The 22913-nt window shown below is 44.5% G+C and overlaps 1 protein-coding gene across 2 annotated transcripts in view; it reads left to right on the forward strand.

The window, feature by feature from the left end:
• JADE3 (jade family PHD finger 3) overlaps nucleotides 1-22913 on the forward strand; it is a 54159-nt gene extending 31246 nt beyond the window's left edge. For both annotated transcript variants that reach the window (XM_084521635.1, XM_084521636.1), the window contains 8 exons: nucleotides 4065-4222; nucleotides 6110-6300; nucleotides 7736-7947; nucleotides 9295-9462; nucleotides 14998-15114; nucleotides 15575-16048; nucleotides 17914-18031; nucleotides 19539-22913. In XM_084521635.1, coding sequence (XP_084377761.1) covers nucleotides 4065-4222; nucleotides 6110-6300; nucleotides 7736-7947; nucleotides 9295-9462; nucleotides 14998-15114; nucleotides 15575-16048; nucleotides 17914-18031; nucleotides 19539-20440 — 2340 coding nt within the window. In that variant the 3' untranslated portion in view covers nucleotides 20441-22913. The remainder of the gene's footprint in view (nucleotides 1-4064; nucleotides 4223-6109; nucleotides 6301-7735; nucleotides 7948-9294; nucleotides 9463-14997; nucleotides 15115-15574; nucleotides 16049-17913; nucleotides 18032-19538) is intronic.

Raw genomic sequence — 22913 nt, forward strand, 5'->3', positions numbered from 1 at the left:
GCTTTACTTAAACCTCTGCCACGTGGTTCCCAGCGGTGGCCTACGTGGCCATGGGAGCACCTTACCGCGGTGGAGTTCTGGAGGTAGGTGGTCACATACTGAAAAGCTCAGTGTCATGAGAAGAAATAGGATTTTTCTTACCATTTTTAAGAGATGACCCAATCTGTTTGCTCTCACTGACACAAGCATTTGGGCAAGTAAGTTGAATGAGCAATAGGATCAGTTGCCGCCGGTAGAAGTGTGCGGGGGGGGTATTAAATTAAGTTTTTGACTCATTTTGTTGTGTTTTTTTTTTTTTTTTAATTTTTGAGGGGGGACGAGGTTTTTGTTCCCTGTCCCCCCCCCTAAATGTGGCTTCAGGTTTGCATTGATGGCAAACAAAACGTTCCCGAGGTCTGTGCAGATCTGGTATTTGCGTGGCTCAGTGAAGATGGAGGCTGTAGAAGGCTGTCGTGTAGTTAAGACCCGATCTCTCTCTTTGGTACTAATATTTCACTATAATTCTCTGTAGCATTGCATGTGCCTCCCCGATATCTTTAGCAGATAAGGATATTGCCCAGGAAGTCATATTCTTTGGTGGATAGCCTTGATTTATTCCCAAAGTCAGCGTGGGAGTGGGGGGTCCTGTGAGGAAGATCAAATGTCGAATTTTCCCAGTGTTTGCCGAAGGAGTTCATGTTGAAGTCAGACAGCTCCTGGTGCCACAATTACAAACTCCTGATTCAAGAAGTTCATTTCCTTCAGACATGCACTTCTAGCATAATTTACAAATAGGACTCCGAAGTCTGAAAAACAAATAAAACACGTGAACCCTATCTTTCCATCCACAGGCCCATGGTCTCACTGTAGCTTGGTGTTGGTGCCGTGGAGGAGCAGAGCGTGCTTATTGTGGAGAATTTTTGTAGGATTTAGGCTGTTAAAAGCTTAGAGACAACAGCATGTCTCTGCAGTGGTGCCTAAGTTCTTCTCTTTGCTTCAGCAAATCTCGTCAGACTTCACTGCAGAGCAAAAAGACCAGAGAACAAGGTTTCCTCTTCTAAATTGGAGTCCCAGCTTTAAAGTGTGAAAAAAAAAAGTTGTACAGTTTCTCAACAAAAGGCTTGGTATTTTTATTGTGACATAAGCAAGCGTGTTTTTCATTGGCTTCATTCAGACAAATTGCTGCACCGTTTTCAGCTGAAACTGTAAAGCTCCTGGCAGCTACGTGACAGGAGAGGTTCAGACCGAGCAGTCTCGCACGGTAAGCAGGGCTGAAATTCATCGATTCCTTCACGCTTCCAATTGCCAAAAATATTTTTTAAACATCCCACTGTCACACTGACTTCCGAGGAGGCTTCCAGCAGGTGGATGTTTCCTGTTGGTGTGTGTACAGCCCCCATCGGGTGGCTTCTGGCAGCTGTGGCTGCGCTGGGCAGGGCCCTGCCGCATGAGGTACGAGGCGCGTGTCATGGCGCTGGCCGAGCCGCCTCACGCGAGGGGCCCTGAATCCTCCCAGGTGGGTGGGGACACAGCGCTAGCCTAGGCACGCTCATTATTGAGCTCTTCTTGATCTGTGTGAGACTACAGATGATGCTAAAATACAGCTGAAGGCTTGTGTTTTGTGTGTGGCTAGAAATGTAGGTGCTTTGGGGTGACTGACGCTCACTGCTGTGACCGAAAGGCGAGCGCGGACTGGAAGTGAAGGGGTCACTGCCAGGAGGAGAGGCTGTGCTCTGCATTGCGCTGGCTGTTGCCTCATGGATGCAGTAAGTGTCACAGAAGAGTCCAAAAAGACACAACCATGAGGAGAAGTTGGCTGTATAAATCCTGAACGCGTGTCAGCCCTTTGAGCTGGCTCAGCTCGTAGCCTTGAGGCTGACTGCAGGAGTAAAATTTACTTGATAAGGAAAAATGTTTACTGTGGGAAGATGGGCTGTGTGAAGAGATGATGGATGATGAGAGCTGGAGATCGTGGTGTCTCTGTAAGGATTCCAGGTGTCTGCAGGAAATGCTCATCTGGACTCGTGCTGTAAGTGTGAATGGCAAGGAAAGCGTTCTTAGGAAATCTTAGTTGGGTTTGGGATCCCTGAAGGTTTCAACCATTGCATTTATATTGGTTAAATCTTTGACCTCCGGTGATAGCACCACTGTAAACTTCAGCGACCTGAGGTGGAGAACTTAATGTTGCTGCGTGGTGACCGTGTGGCCAGGCGAAAAATAAAGTTCGTGCTCTAAAAATAGAGATGATACAGCTCACATATATAATGGACGATCAGGAGACGAATTTGCTGCTAAGCAGTGTAGTTAGATGTAGTTGGAGTACTGATGCCTTTCAGAGCATTTTTCATTTAGTGTTTAAAAAACAGCGGTTTTGATATGTAACACTCTATGTCTGTGTTTCTCAGCGCTTTAAAAGGTAGTTTGTAAAGCACTTAACCCCTCAGATAAGGTTTGAGGAATATACGTTGTAATGATTAAACCATTGCATTTCTCAGTTATTGGATTATTTTTCCTTATGGGTTTCTTTGGCACTGTGCCATGTGAGTGCCTCACAAACCTGGCTCTGTATTCGTAACAAAAAAAATTACAATTTCTTTACAATGGCTTAAAACAGTGCACATCTTATTTTTGCTGTGTAGACACTGCTTGTGTTAAAATGGATGCTTACAGCGTTAATGCTTTCCCTCCTGTCACTGAGGCTTTAGTTGCTCTCTATTTTTGAGCTTCCAGGTTAACTTGCTCTCCTGGCAGCCTACGAGCGATGCAGACGTAGTGCACAGTGAAGCAACTCCTGTGCTCTGAGCTACCAGCAGCCTCTTTCAATACCTGTTTCTACTTAAAAGGGTAGTGCCTATTTTATTTTTTTTTTGTTACAACGATTTCTTGATGATTTCCAAGAACAGCTGAGAATTTTTGCAGTAGGCATTAACCGGTCTGGTGCTGTCAAATTGAAAAGGGTACGCGAAGATATTTGGCTCTGAAGTATTTTATTACTGTTCTGGCTATAAAACTGAATTAGTAAGAAGAGAGTTCAACCTGCCACAGCTTATTGCAGGGATATTTTCCCTTCTCATTTTATTGCCCTTTGAGGATTTGATTTCTCATTATGATAACACAATTAATTAGTTGCGATGTCTCCCCAACACCAAGCTGCGGTCGCTGTTCTGCTTTTATGGATGTTAAACTTGGGCAGGGTAGCAGTGGGAAGGGGAAAAAATAAATAAATAAATTCATCTGCCCTTTATTTGAATTTCATGCACCTGTAGTTGACAGGCATTTACATCAAGTAAGCTGTGAGACGGCCGATAATCCTGGTTGCACGTTCATCAAACTGGAATCCTCTGCAGCCAGGAGCTGGGTGTTAGAGCTGGAGGTTTGTCACGGGTGGCCTACGCTGGTGTGTTTCACCACGTAGGTTTGCTAAGGGGTCCCGAGGCTGGATTGCATTTTCGTGGTGGCATTGCTGGGGTTCAGGCACAAAGCAAGGCAGAATTCGTGCTTCAGTGTAGGCAGCTGTTTGTCTTCAATCCTGAAGATCCTGACCAGTAAAACTTCAAATGGATTTAGTAGATGAGCAAGTGCCTGTACATCAACTTTGCCATGGCAACTGCTCTGAGCTCATGATGAATATGACAATTAGAGAGAGCTTGACTGAGCGGAGGAAAAAGATATGCAACCTTGTACCTAAGTTGGGATGAAGCATGCAGACTGGCAAGTAAAATGAGCTGTTTGAAAGTGATATTATAAATAAACTAGGTACAGGCCTCCTTTCCCCCTTTCCCTTGGTAACCTGCAGCAGCTTGCTTTCTTCCTTCTGATTAGGCTTCAGGCAGCAGTGTGGTTTTGAGTTAGCTGAAAATTCTTGCCTTGCTGCACCTGGTATGTTAAGAGTCAATAATCTAGATGACTTCAAATTAATGTGTTTGTGTGCCAGCACTCTTTAAAAAAAAAAAAAAAAATTAAAAATTAAAAAAATTAACAACATACGCGCATTGTTTCAGTGTAGATTATGAAAAATCCATACTGCTTCCCCTGGTGGAAATCTTTTTTCTCAAGCCTCTCCTCTCCCTGGGTTTCCTTTGCAGGTGTTCCGCAAGGATCTCATTAGTGCCATGAAACTACCGGATTCTCACCATGTTAACCCCGATGAATATTACGTCTTTGCGGACACGTGGAAACAGGAATGGGAGAAAGGAGTCCAAGTTCCAGCCAGTCCAGAAACAATTCCACAGCCTTCTCTCAGGTAACAGCGATTGCACATCAAGCATGTGCGCAGAATGTGAGCTCAGAGAAGGTGGCCTCTCGAAAAAGAGGTGGTCTAAACACAGCCCACGTTTCCTTGTTGTTACGGTTACACCTCCAATGCAGCAGCCTCCAGGCATGCTTTTAAGCCAAACAAGCACCAATTTGGAAAACATTTCTGTGGCACTTCAGATCTGGTTCTGTCTAGATACCATGATGGTATCTACATTGCAAGTGTAAAAAGGGGATTTTATTTTTTCCTGAGTCGCGTGGTGCTATGGGTTAAATCTGTTTTCTCTTTTAAGTGTGGAAAGTTAAATTAAAAATAAACCTAAATCTTGCGTTGCTTTCATGTTACTTGAAAAGCCTCCCTATAAAGCATGAAGAAATAGAACAGTAGGCGCTCAGGAATAGCTGGTACCCGATCAAACTACTCACTTGTTCACATAATACAATTTTTGTTGGTGTTGCCAGAGCCTTTAACTCCTTCTGCTATCTTTTTCCACAAATAGCCTCTGATCAATATACAAGTTCAGTGATGTCAGTTTCAGGAGACAGACTGTTTGTCCTCTGGTCTTGTGTTTAGACCAGGAAAACCTAACAGTGTAGTCCTGTAACCTTTCCTGGTGGAAAATGTGTCTTTCAGTGTAGAGGTATTACTGCCAGTATGGTCTTCAAGACGAAGATAAATGAATTGTCCAGTGAAAGCGCTGATGCCAGCATAATTTAATTTCCACTGGGGCTATTGTCAGTACCAAGTTATTAAAAATAAATATATTGCATCTCATACCAGCAGTATTACGTTAGAGTTAAAAATTGATATGGAGTGGTCTGGACTAGAGAAAAGAAAAGCTCACAAGGGAACACGAGAAAAAACGAGCAAGGTGAAGGGGGGAAGAAGAATGGCAGAGGAGCATTGTTTGTGCTGACATTAACAGCCCACATTGTCCAGTTAGAATTATGTGGGATACTGCTCGGCTGCTGCCTGCTCCTTCTTTCCTCCTCTGGCCTTGTTTCCCACAGCTTTTCTTTTCTGCTGGTGCCGGGGAGGGCAAGCTCTGGAAAGCACGCAGAGCTTCTCACGTATGGCACTGTTCCATTCAGTATCTCCCTGGCTTCCTTTCACATGCAGGGCCTCTCGCATCAAATGCAGAGAAAGATCGACTTTATCTAGCTAGGGTCAGTCTCTCCGTTCTCATAGGCTAGTTTACTAGGCAAGCACTAATTTTTATCTCTTAAAATAATTGAAAGGTTAAAAATACCCGTATATTTTTCCCCCCTTGCTTCCTGGATGATTTTTAGCTGTTTTTTCCCCTCTACGTTTTTGCTCAGCAACAGAACCGTTCTTACAAATGTATTATTTTTGTTATGTAACGTGGATGAAGTGTCACATGTAAAATATGGGTAGACTGCTTAACCCCAATGAAGAGCAAACATCTCCTCCTCCTCTCCCTAGCTGCAGCAGAATAAATCAAGCTTTCCTGAAAAAGCTGGAATCCTGAGGACTGTAAGCTGGCAAGATTTCCTTCTATCGTTTAGGAAGAAGACAGAACAAAGATTGTAGGGTTTTTCGGCATAATACTTTCTGTGTTTCAAAAACATTTGCATCGCCATGCTAGTTAGTAGCATTTGTTAAGTTGAAAATATTATGCACAGGCTTACATTTTAAAAATGATTCCGTCTATGTAGCAAACCTTAACATATTTCATGTGAAGAAATGACATTTACAGAATCCTGTCTTCCCACCCTGGCTTCACTCACAGGCTAGTTTAAAATCTGTGAGATGCTAGATTTCTTTGCACTTGATAACAAATATTTCATGTCTTTCAAGGCTGAATCTTAAAAAGCTGGAGCTAACTCCCTGTTTCCTTTTTATTTTCATGTGTAGGGTTGTAGCAGAAAAAGTGAAAGAAGTACTGTATACACGACCCAGGAAGTACATCCACTGCTCCAGCCAGGAGCCCACAGAGCCAGGTTACATCAACATCTTGGAATTGGCAGAATCGGTGTGTCGCTATGACTTGGATGATATGGACATCTTTTGGCTCCAGGAGCTAAACGAAGAGCTTACTGAAATGGGTAATTTCACAACATGTTCTAGTTTTTAAAGCAGCAGTTAACTGCTGCTGCTTGAGTTGTAGTCTGCTGTGTGAGATTCCTTAAAGATCTTTGAATGAGAATTGGATGGAAATGCTAGGAAAAACGTGGTAATGAACAGCTATAAAAACATTTAAAATGAGTTGCTGGATCAGTTAGCGTTTGATACTTTACCTGTTGTGCCTAGAAACTTCTTCACGTCCAAAATCACGTGCAACGTCTGCAGGCTGATACAGGAGGGGAAGAGCCCAAACCAGGTGGAATTAATTTTAGGGCTTTAAAAGTTAAAAATATTGCATAGGAAAAACACATGCTTCCATTTTTTAAACTTGTACATATTATTGCTACAAAATACAGGGTTCTGAGGAGCTGACATGCTGGGTTCTTAACAGAATAATTAAGTTGCACGCATGCTAGCCCATTTAAAATCTGCTAAATAAACTTTTTTTTCCCCATGCAAGTTGTGGGTATAGAAGGCTTTGAGGTGGAGTGAAATATGGAAAATAATCTTGGAGATATTGCTGGAATAACTGGGTTGCGGTGGGATGGCCTGTGCAGCTGGTGCTCTTCCATGGACGAGTGCAAAAGGGAGATATTTAACATCTGCTGTTCACAAAGAAGGAGGAACTAGATGGGATGGGCTAATTGGTAGGGGCATTGGCTGTGGCAGGTGTGAAATAGCAGAGACTGAGATCCTGAGGTGAGCAAAGAGAGGAAATAGCCTTCTGCTCCTGGGCTTACGGAGAGCAGGCTTCTGCTTATCTGGGGAGCTGCTAGGTGGGGAGTGAGGCAACTCTGAAGGGTGAAGTTGCTGGAGAGAGCTAGCAGGGCTTTAAGGACACACTCCTCCAAGCACAAGAGTGATCATGGCTTTTCTGGGGCTGAAATCACCATCCCTGGAGATTTTCAAGGTCTGACTGGGTGTGTTTGTGAGCAGCCTAACCTGGATTCAGTGCTGGCCCTGCTCTGAGCAGGGAGCTGGGCTGGATCCCTCCAAGGCCCATTCCCACCTGAATGATACTGTGATCCTTTACGTTCAGGGAGTGGAAGAAACATTCTGGCACTGGAGAGAACAGTTTAGTACCAGAAGGCACTCCATGACTGGTTTTACCAGTCATTTGTCATGTCCATCTCCCTGTTTATCAGTTGCAACAAGAAATCAAAATGAGCAGCCATCTCCTTGTCCAGCAGTTGGAGTGATGTCTTTTGTCTTATACACAACCCAGACTTTTACTTCAATAGTCGTTCTGTTTGTATTTATAAAACCCTGCTAAAATTAGCCAGTGACTGATAAAAGGCTTTTTAAATTTAAGTCGTGTATGCTGTGGTAGTTGCTGGAAGTTGTACTTTGCCTCTCAGACTGGGTCAAAAGCGCCTGACTGTCTCCCAATTCCCCCCTCCCCGTTCTGCACTGCAGGGTGCGGGCCCCTGGATGAAAACACGATGGAAAAGACGATTGAAGTGCTGGAGCGGCACTGCCACGAGAACATGAATCACGCGATTGAGACTGAAGAAGGGCTGGGCATAGAGTACGACGAAGATGTCATCTGTGATGTGTGCCGGTCCCCTGACAGCGAAGATGGGAACGATATGGTGTTTTGTGACAAGTGTAACATCTGCGTCCACCAGGTCGGTGCCTGCAGGGGCGTAGACACTGTCCTCTGGTCTTTGTTTACCTTGGCAAGTGTGGAATTGGAGCTGGTATTAAACGTGGAGGGCTTTGCCATTTGCTGGGTAAGGAGGGTGGTGCAATACCAAGCCCAAATTCTGTACTCTGGGAGTTACAGCAGGTAAGTGGCCGAGCACAGTCTGTGTGTGGACCTCTGTCACCCAGCAGGAGCGTGAAGCATCCTCAGGACTTGCAAGCGCTTTCTCTGTGACCCTAAAGCCCTTTATTAACCCTGCTTTTGAAAATAAACAGGGTGGAGAGCGCTGCCTGCCTATATGTAAAGAATTCAAAGACAGCTTATTTAAGAGTTGGGGTTTTTCCCTCCTTGATTGACTTATTAACTTGTTAAGAAAGCCTGGCAGCAACCAGAAAGAGTTATCACTTCGATTTTTAATCTGGATGGGCCCTGCTTCACCAAGCAGCCTCAGGTCTGTTCGTCATCACGCCGCTTGGAGGCGGGGAGGAGGAGTGCGAGAGATTTCCTCCTTCACAGTGCCCTCTCATGCCAGCTCAGCCAGATTGCCAAGCTACTGGTTTGGTAGCCTAGGCCGCCCCCACTCATTAGCTGGATTAAATTAGGGAACGGTTTACGTCCGTCTCCAGCCTCCTAAATGTGATCTTTTGGTATAATGCCACTTCTGCATCAGTAATAGAAAGAGTGTTGGTGGGAACGTGCCTCAGAACAGGAAAAAAATAAATCACTTGTAAAATTGAGATTACAGCTCCCCCTGTTGGGTTTTTGCAACAGTCAGACATGAAAATAGCGTTAGGTTAGTCTGTCCTGGTGGTTCTGTAATGCAGGATTTCACTCAGGAAAGGCCCCCTCTCTCTAGGCATGAGAGGAATGTGCGTTAAAAACCAGCTCACTGCTTCACATCTAAATAGATTTATGTTACTGTAAAGTTGTTAATGATAGGAAACAGTGATTTTTAGGAAGGGCTACGTACATGCTGAAGCTAATTTAAAGAGATGCCTCCTTTTTTTCTTCAGAAACTTAAAAAGCGGCTAAATGCAAAGATGAAGGTTCTTAATGGCAGTGTTTTTTCAGTCACAATGGCTGTTCTGTGCTGTGAACAAACAATACCAAGACACACACTTTAAAAAGAAGCAGGTGTAGAAAGCATTTGTTTTATAGGCTGTAAATCTCTTTGATCACCTGACTCCTTTTAAGGTAACAAAACTGGAGAAGGATTAAGCAAAGGCCAAACTGTGCCTTTAGGATCTGAAAGCTTTGTGCTGTATGAAAATTAATGTTTGAATGTGAAATCCTATTAGTGCAATGATCTCGATCACTGTTTTCTCCCAAGGCGTGCTACGGAATCCTAAAAGTCCCTGAAGGGAGCTGGCTGTGCCGCACCTGCGTGCTGGGGATACACCCCCAGTGCCTCCTGTGTCCCAAACGAGGAGGTGCCATGAAAGCCACCAGGACAGGGACCAAGTGGGCGCACGTGAGCTGTGCCCTCTGGATTCCAGAGGTAAATCTGAATTTCTGCCTCGTCCTTCTGTATTGTGGTCCCTACTATCCTCTTCCTTCTCTTCTTCCTCCTCCTTGTTCCCTCCTTTGCTTTTTCAAATTCTCATGATTTTAATGTATCTATATGGTTTAGTCCTGGGCTTTATTCTGAGTCTGCAGAACCTGCAAAGGCTGGGAGAGAGAGATTAATCCCTTTGTTGGCCATTTCCCCCGCCGACACACTGAGCAAGCACTCCTTGGTGTCGTTGCGGCACCTGAGTGACCTGCTGGAAAGGCTTCCTGATGTAAGATAGCATTCGCTTCATAACTGCAGCTTCCTTGCCTCTCTTAGCTCCTCATAAACGTGTGCACTCTTGGTTAGGTGTATAATTTGTGTGAATACATTCATTTTTTGGGGTTGTTTTGTTTTGTTTTTAAGAAAAAAGCAGAAAACATACTACATGATTTGTATTGGATGAACTCTGAGATGGTCAGATGTTTGCGGTTAAGGTATTTTAGAATGATTTTTTTCTGAAGAGAAGAAAAATCTTATCTTCTGGGGAGAAGAAAAATCTCCTACACTATATTTTGAAAGAAAAGGCTTTAGTTGCATGCACGTATGTGAAGTTCAGTAACGAAGCTTTACACTTGCTCTATTTAGAATCAAGGTTAGCATCACATTATAATTGTGTAAATTGGAATATTCACTCCTGTATAGATGGGCTGTTTGTTTAATTTTGTGCTCAGATCTGTATTTGTTTTCCTTCTGGTAAGATCCACAAATCCATTACAGTGGATGGTTTAGCACGAAGCTGTAGCCACAGCTGTTGGCACTGTGATACCAAGGGGATGCCTTATTTCTCAAGCCTTCTGTTCCGAAGCAGCCAGGCCTTGCCTTTGCAAAACTTCACGAGGAAGATGCTAAGATTCTGGATTATTTTTTTTAACGTGGTATCACGATGCTGTGTGTATTTCCTAGCTCTGTCACAGGCATACGTCTGCTTTGCAGGGAGGTTATCTTTGCAGTTCTGCTTTCTCTTCAGGCCAGCGTGTACTTCCTGGTGTCTCATCCACCTTCAGGAAGAAAGGAGCAGAGGGGGGAGATTAAAAAAAATTAAGATTAAAAATTAGATTAAAAAATTAAGATTAAAATAAATAAAAATCTGACTTCTGTACTTCCGAAGTGCATTTGTCTGAGCAGACAGGTTTTCCTCAGCGGTCCTTTCTGTGTGCGGTTGCCTTGATGTCGTCCGCAACAGAAGAGGAGCAGGCAGGTTTGGAAAGCAGCTGAGCACAGGACAGGGAGCCAGTGCTGCCTTCTTGTCTGCACACCTCCCTCCGGCTGAGGGAGAGAAGCCCAGGGAGCACCCAAGTGGGAGAGCTCAAACCCAGCTGCTCCCGCAGCCATCAGCGGCTCCAGGCCTCAGGCACCTCCTCCCCTCTGCAGCAAAGCCGAGTGTGTCAGGCGTAGCAAGGAGGTGGCACCTGCCAGGAGAGGTGGGAAACGTGTCTTGGGTCTGTTCATCCTCTCTGGCCCCTGCATTGCTGTTTGTAGGAGGAAAAAATAAAAATCAGTCACCAAGGAAGCCAAAGAAAGCTTTGGGAATCTCTGTTAAAATACTGGGTTCCTTTCTGGAGAATCACTGTAGCATAATGTGATCACTGGACTGGGAAGGCCTAGAGTTTGAAGACCTGGAGATACTTTATGGCACGATGCATATTCCCTTGGAACTGCCCCAGAAGAAACAAACATGATAAAATCTCTGGTGCTTCCCCACTGTGCCCCCAACTAGACAGAGCAAGGCAGAAGGCAGAGAAAAGTGAGCCAGAACCATGTTTGTGGTAAAACCTTCAAAGAGGGGCTCGATGAGTCACCAAGTGTAGGCTAGCAATGTTGCACGTGGTTGCAGTGGGGATTTATTGTCCTTCATTCATTCGTTCAGCACTCTCTTAAAATGTGGGTGGGGGTTCTTCCCTCCCTCCCCTGGTAAGCTGATGGTGTCAAAAGGCTTTGTTGACCTTCATGTGGCTGATTGAGACATTTGAAGGTTTTTACTTCATAAAGGGCCCTCATCGTTGGTTTATATCCTTTTATTCTTCTGCCATTAATGTCTTTTAGTGTAAATGGCTCTTCTATGCTTTCTTTAAAGACGTTCTTTGAAAAAGGAAAGATTTTGAGATGAGAAAACTTGCTCTGCTTTGAAGTTCAAGATTCCTCTGCCTTAGAGGCCCCACTGCAGACACATCTTCCCTCAGTCAGCGTGCTGTCAGCTGAAGCACAAAGCCATTTTTCCTTAGCTGCTGCTGGGGGCAGGCTACCAGCGGAGAGCAGGGTGGTGGCAGAGATGTCAGCTCACCGTGGAAGTCACAGAGAAGAGGCTTCAACAACCCCACTATTCTCTCTCTCCCACTTCTACAACTTCTTCGGAGCACAGCAGTCGAAATGGAACCTGGCACAACGTGAAGGAGGAACAGAGAGGCTACGTGTTAAGGCAGACAGTCAGTTCTGCCTTGGTTAGAGAGGCTTTGGGAAATAAAAAGGTTGGCCTCTCAGCTCTCGGGATCCCTTGTGAACAGCCAAGTTCAAACAAACTTTGCCTTGACTCCTCTCGGGGAGTGTTAGGAGCACGCAGGCGGCACGAGGCCAGTATAAATAAACTGCACCTGACTGGAAGCGCCTCGTGGTGTTTTGACAAAGCAGGGTAATGTAAACAGGCAGCACTGCAAGCCGAAGGGACAGGATTTCTAACACAAATATTGCCTGCCCTCCAGAGTCCCCTCTGGGGAAGCAGCAGGGAGAGCACTGAAGGGGGCAGAGAGCGAGAAGATGTGTGTCAGTTCCTAGCTTCTGCTGGGACGCACGGAGGAAAGGTGGTGCCACCCAGTCTCCAGGAGAAAATCACTGAAGGTGATTTTTGAAAGGAATAAAGACAGCATGGCAAGTCGATGCAACCCCTTAATTCCCACAGGAAGTCTTGCCTGTTGATTCTGGTAACTGGGGCAAGAAACGTGGTCAGTCTCTTTACAATATTGTTTCAGAAACACCTGGGCGACTTGTAACCAGCTCTGTTTTGAGCAGCATCCAGTTAGGTTGGTAAAGGGTCTCATTATGGAAATCAAAAAGCTGCCTTTTGACATTTAAGAGTGGTGAACATGATTTTGTGGAACAATTCAAGAGTTCCAAGGACAGCTTTGTCCCTTTCCTGCTGACACATAGGAAGTCCACAAAAGATGAAGCTGCTCCTCATCTCTACCCGATGAATGCATCGCATGCTGCCTCCCCCTTCTCCTTGTCCTCTCTGGGACCCCTCTGGAGCATCCCGCTACCTTTCTAACAAAGACTTCTCAGAATTAGGTTTTAGTTTTGTTAGATGGGTCACAGCTTGCTGCTTTTCCTCATCTTGTCTTTTTTTTTTTTTTTTTTTTTTTTTTTTGATAATTTGAACTGGCAGTAGCTGGTACTGCTGGTTTCCAGGTGCCAAGTCCTGTTGGTTTTCCGCACAGATCTTTCTGACTCTGGTTTTGGCCCAAGAGAAGGCTGAAGCACGCCCACTGATGGGACTCGTGGACTCGTGGCTTCTGGAGTTCAGTGACATACACTTGCGCCTGTCACTGGGCTGAATAGAAATACCACGCAGCACTGGCTGGCCTCAGCATATTCTAGAAGATCGGGCTTGCAACTGGGGGATTGGAGATTGAAGTACTATAACAAACACAAATCATGCTTGAGTCTGTTTTTGTCATTACTCTATGATCTGTTGACCAACCTCTAAAATGTGAGAATGATGAATCGAGTCATCTCTTGCAAAGCTGTCTTTCCCAACTACTTGATGGATGCTCAAAACAATGCAGAAGATAGGAAAGAGTAACAAAAACGCTCAGTTTGAACAAAGCAGCTCTGACTCTCAGGCTTGATCAACGTGGCACTGCTGTATTGGACAAGTCTAGCTCGCAGAGAAGGTCTGCTGTGCTTCCTCCGGGGTTAGGCAGGTTTCAAAGTGAGTATGTACATCAGGTGATTGCTGAAATACCCCAAAAGGGAAGCTAGCATACTCACCTTAGTTTGATGGCCCTTGTAAAGGCAACAGTTTAATTATCACGTCTTAAACTAATTGTGTAATCTGGATTTCCCAAGAAGAGCCTTATTATGGAGGTTGGAAGAATAATCTATGAAAACTACTGTAATGTAATGCTCTTAAGCTTCTCTTAAAAAAAAAAAAAAAAATCCTATCTCAGTCTTGACTACTTTCTTAGGTTATAGGCTTTATTCTGACCTCACAGTGCCACAGAACATGACCTCGAAACCTCCTTTCTTTGAATTCTTTGTTTTGACCCCTTTGCTAAGAGGCCCCGATCCCACCACCGGTCTGCTCTGCTCGGGCCAATCATTGTATGAAGCAGGGAGATCTGTCTAGCTAGAATTAGCACTGCATTTCTGTTTCAGGCAGGTAGCCCCCCATAGCACACAGCTGCTGAATTCAAAGTGTTTCTTCTTTGTGTAAGCATCAAATTCCAAGCTTTTGGAGACTGCCAGCCTTGGGACAGAACAGTTACCTCTGAAATTTTCTGCCTTGTGTGATTTTGATATGCTCAGTTCTGCATGTTGATCATTCATAGCTGGCCAGTTCTGTTTCTGCCCTTGGATGGTGGTCAGGAGCATCTCAGGGATGAGTGAGGAGATTATTTATCTCTGTTTGGATGCCCAAATTATGGAGAACAGTCCTGGTTTCCCAGTATGGACAACAGACAGCTGAGAAATTTCTATCACAATGGATATGTGAACCTTAGTACAGCAAACAATAGCAAAAGGTACCTATGCTTATCTGAAATTTCTTCTTTCTTGTAGTATTAATATCCATAATCTGATCCACAAATAGATCATCCAGACTAAATACATGAAAACTGGAATAAGATAACATACTGTGCTTTGCAGAAAGAGAAGTTTGTTGCATTCTTTCTCAAATTATAATTCATACAATCTGTAGTTAGGAAAGTGTTTTAGAGTCACCTCTCGCACTGGGAGTGCAGTGGAGGTAAAGGCAGAAAGCAAGGCTTTCCCTGGCTGCTGACTGCTAGATCTCTTCTGCCCCAATCTCTGAGCTGGCAGAAGTAGCTTGTGTAGTGGATCTGTGGATCTTAAAGAAGGAACTTCTCAGGTAAGTGACTAAGTGTTCCTGTTTTGTTCTGAGTAGCTCGCTTTTTGGTACTTTTTAAGTTAGATCTGCTTAAGCAACACAGGAAAAAAAAATAAAGAATCGAAAGGGAATAAACTTAGCTATCATTTACTGTAGTCTCTTAAATGATTCATAACAAGGCATACTGCAGATGCCTAAAATCTTCTGAAGAGTTGCAACTTCTAGCCACCAGGTTGAACTAAGTGTATTCCTCAGCATGGTTTTCCACATGCAGGATCTTCTGGGGTCGCTTGTTGAGAAGCATGAGCACATAGATATCTCTGAACGAGATAAATGTGTGGTCATACTTCTTGTTCTAATATTAGTGGAGAGCTTGTCTTTATTGCCTTGCTAACTGTTTCCATGCTGCTTTTTGTTTTCAGGTCAGTATTGCTTGCCCAGAAAGGATGGAGCCGATCACAAAGGTGTCTCACATTCCACCAAGTCGATGGGCTTTAGTGTGTAGTTTATGCAAACTGAAAACTGGTGCTTGCATTCAGGTATGTTCTTGTTTTCCTCTGACTCTTCAGTCTGTGAGATGGGGATTTTTTTTTTTTTTTCCTGTATTTGGAGATGTTATGATGAAGACAATCATAGGATAGCTGCCTACTTTTTCATAGCTGTCTGCTAACAAATTAGTTCCCTAAGTGCTTCAGTGTAGAGAGTTAGGAGTTGGTCTCAGTTGCCTACTTCTGAGTAAGGCTGAGAAGTGTAAGTACTGGTAGTATGTGGATCAGAGGTGGATCCTTCACTGAACACTGTTCAAAAACAAGAAAATACCAGATTACATGATACTAACATGATACCAACTTCAAAGAGATCAACAGGTATTTCTAAGAGTGCTTAAGAGATTATTTGGTAGGAATAAACTTTAATGTAATGAAGATATATATATATTTTTTTCTGGTTTGTTTCTACTCTTGGTGACTGAGTGTTTTTTCCCTTTTCTTCCATCTGTAGTGCTCCGTGAAAAGCTGCATCACTGCCTTTCATGTCACCTGTGCCTTCGAGCATAGCTTAGAGATGAAGACTATCCTGGATGACGGGGATGAGGTCAAGTTCAAGTCGTATTGTCTGAAGCATAGCAAGAACAAACAGAACTCGCTGCCTGATGTTGATGAGCATCCCAAAAGTATGTCGGACCAGAAGCAAACGGAGAGCGAGAAAACCAGTTTACGAGCCCAGAAGCTCCGAGAGCTGGAAGAAGAGTTTTACTCACTCGTTAAAGTGGAGGACGTTGCAGCAGAACTGGGTCTTCCTAAACTTGCTGTAGACTTCATCTACAATTACTGGAAATTAAAGCGAAAAAGTAACTTTAACAAACCATTGTTTCCTCCCAAGGAGGATGAAGAAAATGGCTTAGTGCAGCCAAAAGAAGATAGCATTCACACTCGCATGAGGATGTTCATGCATTTGAGGCAGGACCTAGAGAGGGTAAGAGTTTAACTGGTAAAGTTTTGAAAAACTGCGTGCAGGTGAGCAGCAGCTTTGTCTTTGGACAGAAGTGGGAATGGGAGGAGTATTCTTTGGTGAGTGCGCCTGAAGCTTTTGGGGAATTCTAGAAGTACATTAAAACATCATCATGGTTTGAGGGCGGTTGGGTGAAATTCTGGGTGGTTAACTACCACAGGGGCTTCTTGGCTTCACGGACAAAGAAGAGGGATGCTGGCCCGTGCTCAGGCAGCTTCCCGTGACTTCTGATTCAGGTCCCTGACTCACCTCTCCTCTTGGGCAGCGTGCTGCTGTTGGCTGGCCCTAGGTAGCGGGCGGGCTGAATCACTGCTCGCACTCCTGAGCTGGGCGATTTCCCTGCACGTGGCTGCCCGAGGTGCTGCTGGTGGTTAGCTGCTGGAAAACAGCCCGCCGAGTCTAGCACTGCTCGTGGCTTTGCTGAGCAGGATGAAAAGGAAATGGCCTTTTTAGCAGTATCTAGCTCAGAGGTCGCTAGCCAGCATTTGGAAAAGGTGGAGTTCTTGAGGAAAATCCAGAGTAGGTATTTATTCTGGCAGTACCACAGACTGATGCCTTCTGGCAGCTGGTGGGGAGGAAGACAGGTTTGTTACCATATGGGGCTGCTGATCACCTGTGGTTTGCAAGAGCTTAGAGATGGGTGGTGAACCTAAGGCATATTCAAGCCTGGATCTCTTTTTCCAGGACAACTTCAAATATGGGTTCTTATTTAAAACAAAACAAAACAAACAAACAAAAAAACTTCAAATGGAGGGTTTGGGGTTTGTTTTTGTTGTTTTTCTCTTTCAAGAAAGGATTTCAAGTTTTTCCTTTTGTTCAAAGAGTGGTTGGTTTGCATCTAATTGTGCTGAAATTGATGCACTTACATTGAGTGGAAGCACTTCGTAGTTCGAGATGGCTCTCAAAGTTTCTGAACCTCTCGTGCCGCAAGAATTCCTGTTCAGTTACGTCTCGGGATGAAAATAAATTTGGGAATCTCCTTTCTGGGGAGAGAGGTTCCAGTTTCTGAACAGCTAAAGTTAGGTGTTTGGGGAGGTATACCTGGCAAATACCGTTCAGCCAGCCCCTGTGCTTTTTCTGTGTTGTGCCCGCTCTTTCAGGTCAGTGTTACAAACTTGCAGTGCCTCTTCCTGTTTTCCTTACAGGAGGGGGACGTACTGCTACTAATTCAAACAAGTAGTGAAAGTAGAACTGTGTGGAACTGCCATGCAGCCTGAAAACAAGCTGCTAAATGCATCAGCCAAATGTGTGAAAGGCACGAAAAGCTGCAGTGTTCTCTTAGGGGTGATCTACATGTTAATTCTGGTCTAAACTGGCCAGAATTGGCCAGAATCTATTGGGTAGCTTTGTAAAAAGATATACTTTCAAATGTTGCAATAATTCTAGGAGGAACAAACTTAGTTTAGCTCTTGAAAATCATTCTGCAAAGCATTTCACAAGGAAATTCCAGGAGACTGGAGTGTTGACTGCAGTAACATCCCCAGCACAGCGTGTGGTTGAAGTAGGCTTACAGACAAGCAAGTCTTAGAAACTACGTGCTTTTGACTAGCATTTTGTTTGCTTACTGTGCTTGTAGGTGAAAACACATTCTGCTGCCTTGCAGAATGTATTCAAGACACTCATTAAACTGGTAATTAAAAATACTCAGGATTTGTTTTTAAATTCGTGGTTACATATGTTTAGTATCAGTCATGAGATATTTGCCAAGGGATATTGCTCATCAAATTTGTATAATTCTGTTGTGGATACATTCTTTTCTGTCCAGATTGTTTTTTTGTTTTTTTTTTTTTTTTTAATTTGATGCTAAGTCTCCTATTATTTCTCTGTAGGTAAGGAATCTCTGCTACATGGTAAGCAGGAGAGAGAAACTGAAGTTGTCGCACAGTAAAGTACACGAGCAGGTCTTCAATTTGCAAGTCCAGCTCATTAATCAGGAAATTGCTGCAGGTAATCACAGAAGTGTAAAATATTTACAAATCATAACTGTGTATAAACTAGGAAGCTGTGTGTTCTCATTATGTTCTGGCTTAGTGTTTTGACGTTTGAGAGCTGCTTTAAAAATTGTCTTCAAATATTCAGTCAATGAATCTACCAACATAGACAAAATACTTTAATGTTTTAACACCTTAACTTGGATCTTTCACTCTTGGGCATATGCCTGTAAGTTATTAATTGCTCTGTTACCCACGTAGCAGAAACGAGCTGGTGGTGATCTCGAGGTTTTTGCTTCCTTGGGCTGCTGTTTTATGGTGCCATTTCCCCACAGCAAGCTCTGCTCTCCCACTGAGATGTTCTTTTGCTTGCTGTAGTTAATTTCTTCAGGCAAAAAAGAGTGACTGATAGGAATGGCTCTTCTCGTGTTGCCTTGAATACTTGATGAGCAACATGAAGAGGCATTTCTTAGCTTGTCATCTCAGTTACTGTCCCTTCCTTCAGAAAGAGCCTAAGCACTCTGGTTTTTACCAGCGAGCAGTGACTGCTTTGGAAAGTTGATGTACCGAAACCAACCCTGCCCTTGATTTTCACTAAAAATGTGCCCTGAAATGAGGAACACAACATTTGAAAAGAGGAATGGTATATATTGCAGTGCAATTGCTTTTTTTCCTTAATTGGGACGTCAGCTATTTCTGCAGTTGTGAAATGATGATCTTGATGTTCGTTCAAGATACACGTTGTGTTTTTTGTAACCAATTTAGAGTGAAGCCTTTGTGGCTTTTTGTCTGCCCCTGAAACATGGATAAGTTTCATTGGTACTGACAAGGTGGTGGTTTTTTTCTGTTTGTTTGTTGTTTTTCAGCTTGTTTAGATCAGCCTAGCTCTTTGCAGAAGCAGCAGTACTCTAAAGCACTTGGATTTTGTGTAAATAAACTTTATTAGAAATGTGTACCAAATTTATGTCTTTACAAAACCAAGTGCTTTTTTTTAAAAAATTACTAAAATATTTTGAGAGATATTTTGCAATGGCAGTGTGTGTGCACAATATAATAAAGACTCGTACATCAGAGTGAAAAGACTTTTAAAGCACAGAGAATTTTAAAATACGAAGCAGAGCTGAACCAAATCCAAATTGCAGCTCAGTTTGAAGCATTGTTTCTTCTCTATCCAAAGCTGAATGTGAACCTTTTTTATAGCTTTGCTGGAACTACTTCTGTCATGTCTCAAAGCTGGTTCAGTTCACTGGCTTGAAGCCCTGTGAAAGGGCAGGCTGTTGTTTTTTAATGGAAATGCGAAGATGCTTACCTAAACGTTTGAAATGGTAGACAATTTGGGGCAGTTTTTGTTATTCTGCCTTGTCTGTAATGTCCTGAAATAATTTCACACCAGTTGTTTGCAGATGGTTCTTATTGCTGAATAACTTTTTAATGCAATGTTACAGGTAACAGTATGGTTACCCTCTTGTTACCCTCTTTTTAAGTCTTCTTTTCTTCTGCCCCCTCGTCTCTCTCTCATCCAGGCCATACCCTGACAAGTGCACTAGAGAACACGCTGTTCTACCCACCGCCCAGGATCACCCTGAAGTTAAAAATGCCCAAATCAGCACTAGGAGATTGCAAAAACAACTCCCTGAAGCCTGGCAACAGGCCGCTGTCTCCTGACAACAACAGCACTGCGTACGGCAAGAGGAGCGTGCCGGCGCCGAAGGAACCCTACGAAATCAAAGCGAAATCGTACCCCAGGTACCAGCACGAGGGCAGAAGCAACGGCTTGCTTGTCCCGGGGGGGATCGGCAAGCCCCGTGGCGAGGCGAAGGATTCGGGCCCCGTGCAGGTGTCCGAGTTTCACCGGGGCCAGCCCTCCGGGAAGCCCCTCGCGCTGCAGGCGGCCCTGCACGGGCAGGCGGCCATGGGGAACGGGCGGGCGCAGCAGGACGGCTCGCGGCTGGCGGCCAAGTCCAACGGGCTGCTGCTGGGCAGGGCCGGCGACGTGAGCCAGAGGGACAGCTCCAGCCAGACGCCCTACGAGCAGGACTCCGTGCTCGCGGCTCACCTGGCCGGCCAGAGCGGCTTCAGGAAATCCACCATGGAACATTTTAGCCGCTCCTTCAAAGAGGCTACCAACAGCCTGGTGAGGACCACGGAAGATCTGCGGTGCTGTGAGAAGCCGACGAGAAGGCTCGCCGCGAAAGACCGCTTGTGGAGCAAGCAGGCACTCGAAGGTGCTCCCTACCAGGACAACGACGGGTACTGCCCCGACCTGGAGCTGAGTGACTCTGAAGCGGAAAGTGATGAAAATAAAGAGCAAGTGAGGTTACGGCGGAGTAGCTCGGAGAGAGAGAGCCCAAGCAAGGACTTCGGAAGAGATTGTCACAATAGAAACAAAAAGAACATGATTTCTCACGGTTCGGTACAAAGGTGATTAGAAGCCCCCACGGGGTAACTCAGCCTTCACGTCTCCCGGTGTACCAGTGCAGAGCTCAGCATCACCAGGTTCCAGAAACCAGTACAGGACCTACGACGGGAAGAACTGCAGGAGGGGACGAAATGGGAGTCGTTTTGTTCAACTGTGAATCGGCTTGCAGCCTTCGCAAGGCTCCCCGAGTCACGGCGGAGTCACGGAGAAACGGATGGGGTTGGTCAGAGGTCACCATCTGGGGAAGCGCGGGGCGGCTGGGCCTTGCGTGAGCTCAGGAAACTGCTTCCTCCTTGCCAGCTCGCCTGCGAGGCAGGCTGCTCACGCTGTGCCAGCCGTGGTGGGCAGGTAGCGAAGGAAGGAGCCCTTGCGTTGCGAGGGGCTGCAGGGGAGACGCTGAAACCGCGTCCTTGCAGCGCCTGCCGCTGATCCAGCATGGCACTTGGGGGCCTGCGGGAGAGCTGAGCGCCTGGAAAACCCTGCTGCTTTCCCTCGGGTGGCCCAGCCCCTGCCCAGGTGCTCTGCTGGATCAGGCCCAAAGCGGCTGCTGAGCGCCGTCCCCGTCTGCAGGGGGGCTCGGTGGTGGTCGCGGGCTCCTTGCGGAGGGTGGAAGCCGCTGCCAAACTCACTGACCTCTAGACGTGCCCCCGCTCCCTGCTCTTGCTGAAGGTCGTGTTTCTCCTCGCAATTATTTGCTTATTTTGTAAATATACAACTTCTAGTACTTGTTTTTTTTTTTTTTTAATCTCTGTACATAGCTGCTTGTTGTGGGATGCACTTGTAAATATTTTACCCAGCTAACAAGTACAGATGGCTAATTTTGTGGATAGTGTTTACAAGAGTAGATGTACTACTTCAAAGAAAAATGCTATTTGACACTTCAATTTAGGCAATCACCGGTGATGCCAGGTTCCTCCTCAAACTGAAATTTCACGGCCGGAGGTGTTTGTACCTGGCGTTTTTAAAAGAAGATGAATTAGAAATAATTTTGCCTGAACTTTTTATTTAGGCACAAATTTTCAACCCTAGCTGCCTCAATGTGGGCTCGGGAGCCCCACTTCTGGCACCTAGGCCTGTGAAATTTTAGCCAGTCATCACCTGGAGTATGTTTTTTATTGCTGAAAACTTATGGTTACGTTAAGCTGCTTTTCAACCTCTGGATCAGTTGCTGTTTCCCAAACTAAAACTTTTTTTTTCTTAACGTGCTTTAAAATCAGTTGTTTACCCGTGTTTTTAAACTTCAGCCTCTGTTGAGGAAGCCAGAAGGGGGGGGAAGCCCTTTTCAACTTGTTTATTTTGTCTGGGATTTCTGTTTGAATGTGGACGAGTTTCTTGTGTTGTGGTGATCAACCAAGTAGCTGCCCTTTTCTTTGAAATGCTTTGTGTTTCCTAAACCCACAGCACCCCCTGTCCCCACATCACCGGCTGAGCTGGGACATGGGTTGCATGGGGCATCCTGCGTGCCTCTGTTGGGATCAGGGCTCACTTTCCCTACACATGAAAGGTTCACGTGTGACTATGGCTACGCAGAAGCCAACCAGCATGTTTCTTCATTCTCCATTACCTTCATTTACTGCTTTTAGTTTGGGAAATGACAACGCTTTTAGGTTTGGTTTAAGCTTTGAAATCTCCCTCATTGCAATAGGACTAGCAAGTCAGGGGCTGGAGGACTTCAACGAAATAAAAAACCGCGAAACAGCATACTTGGCAATCCTGCTCTATTTGCTTCATGCAGTTTCTTTTTTTTTTTTTTTTTTTTTTTTCTCCCCACTTCTTGATTTTATGTATATTTGTGTAATTTGTCTTTCTAGAGCTGTATCTTCAAAATTATTTCTTTTGGTGTAAATACGCAGTAGCATTTTAGGTTTCCACACATTTTATTTTGATGGGAAATGCTTTGTGTTCTAAGCCATGGGTCGTTCAGAACAAGTCAACAAATGTTTCTTCATTTGTATTCCGGTTCTGACTCTCTTAGTTTTCCTTCGATATTTATTAGTAATCCTCTTGCTGGCCACAAAATTTCATGAAGCTTGCGTTGGGAACACTCAGGTGGGAGGCTGGCAACGCCTTCATGCCATTTTGTGGCCAGAAGTGTACGGCAGAGGGGAGGAAAATGGTGCTTCAGCAAAACTCAGCATTTCTGCTCTTCTGGGGTTATGAATTCAGTTGTTTCCCGCCTGGGCAATGGTTTTGCTAATTTTTCCATGATTTTAATAGATATATGAAGGAGCCCTTGGTTACGTAGTTCTCAAGTATTGTCCCCAAAGTGCATTTGCTAGTTTTTATTGTGTGTTCGGTGGCTAACTGTTTGAAGTATTACCTCTTAACCTTATTTGTCAAATTTTTTTTTTGTGTTTTTGCATTTTGTTTTATATATATAAATATATATATATTCAATTTTCCAAGATGGACTCGGTCTTTTTCAGATGTCCCCTTTTTACAAGTACTTTTTCATTAAATTATGAAACTGCTAACAGTA

The sequence above is a fragment of the Aythya ferina genome, assembly GCF_964211825.1.
Source record: "Aythya ferina genome assembly, chromosome: 1".
NCBI lineage: Eukaryota > Metazoa > Chordata > Aves > Anseriformes > Anatidae > Aythya > Aythya ferina.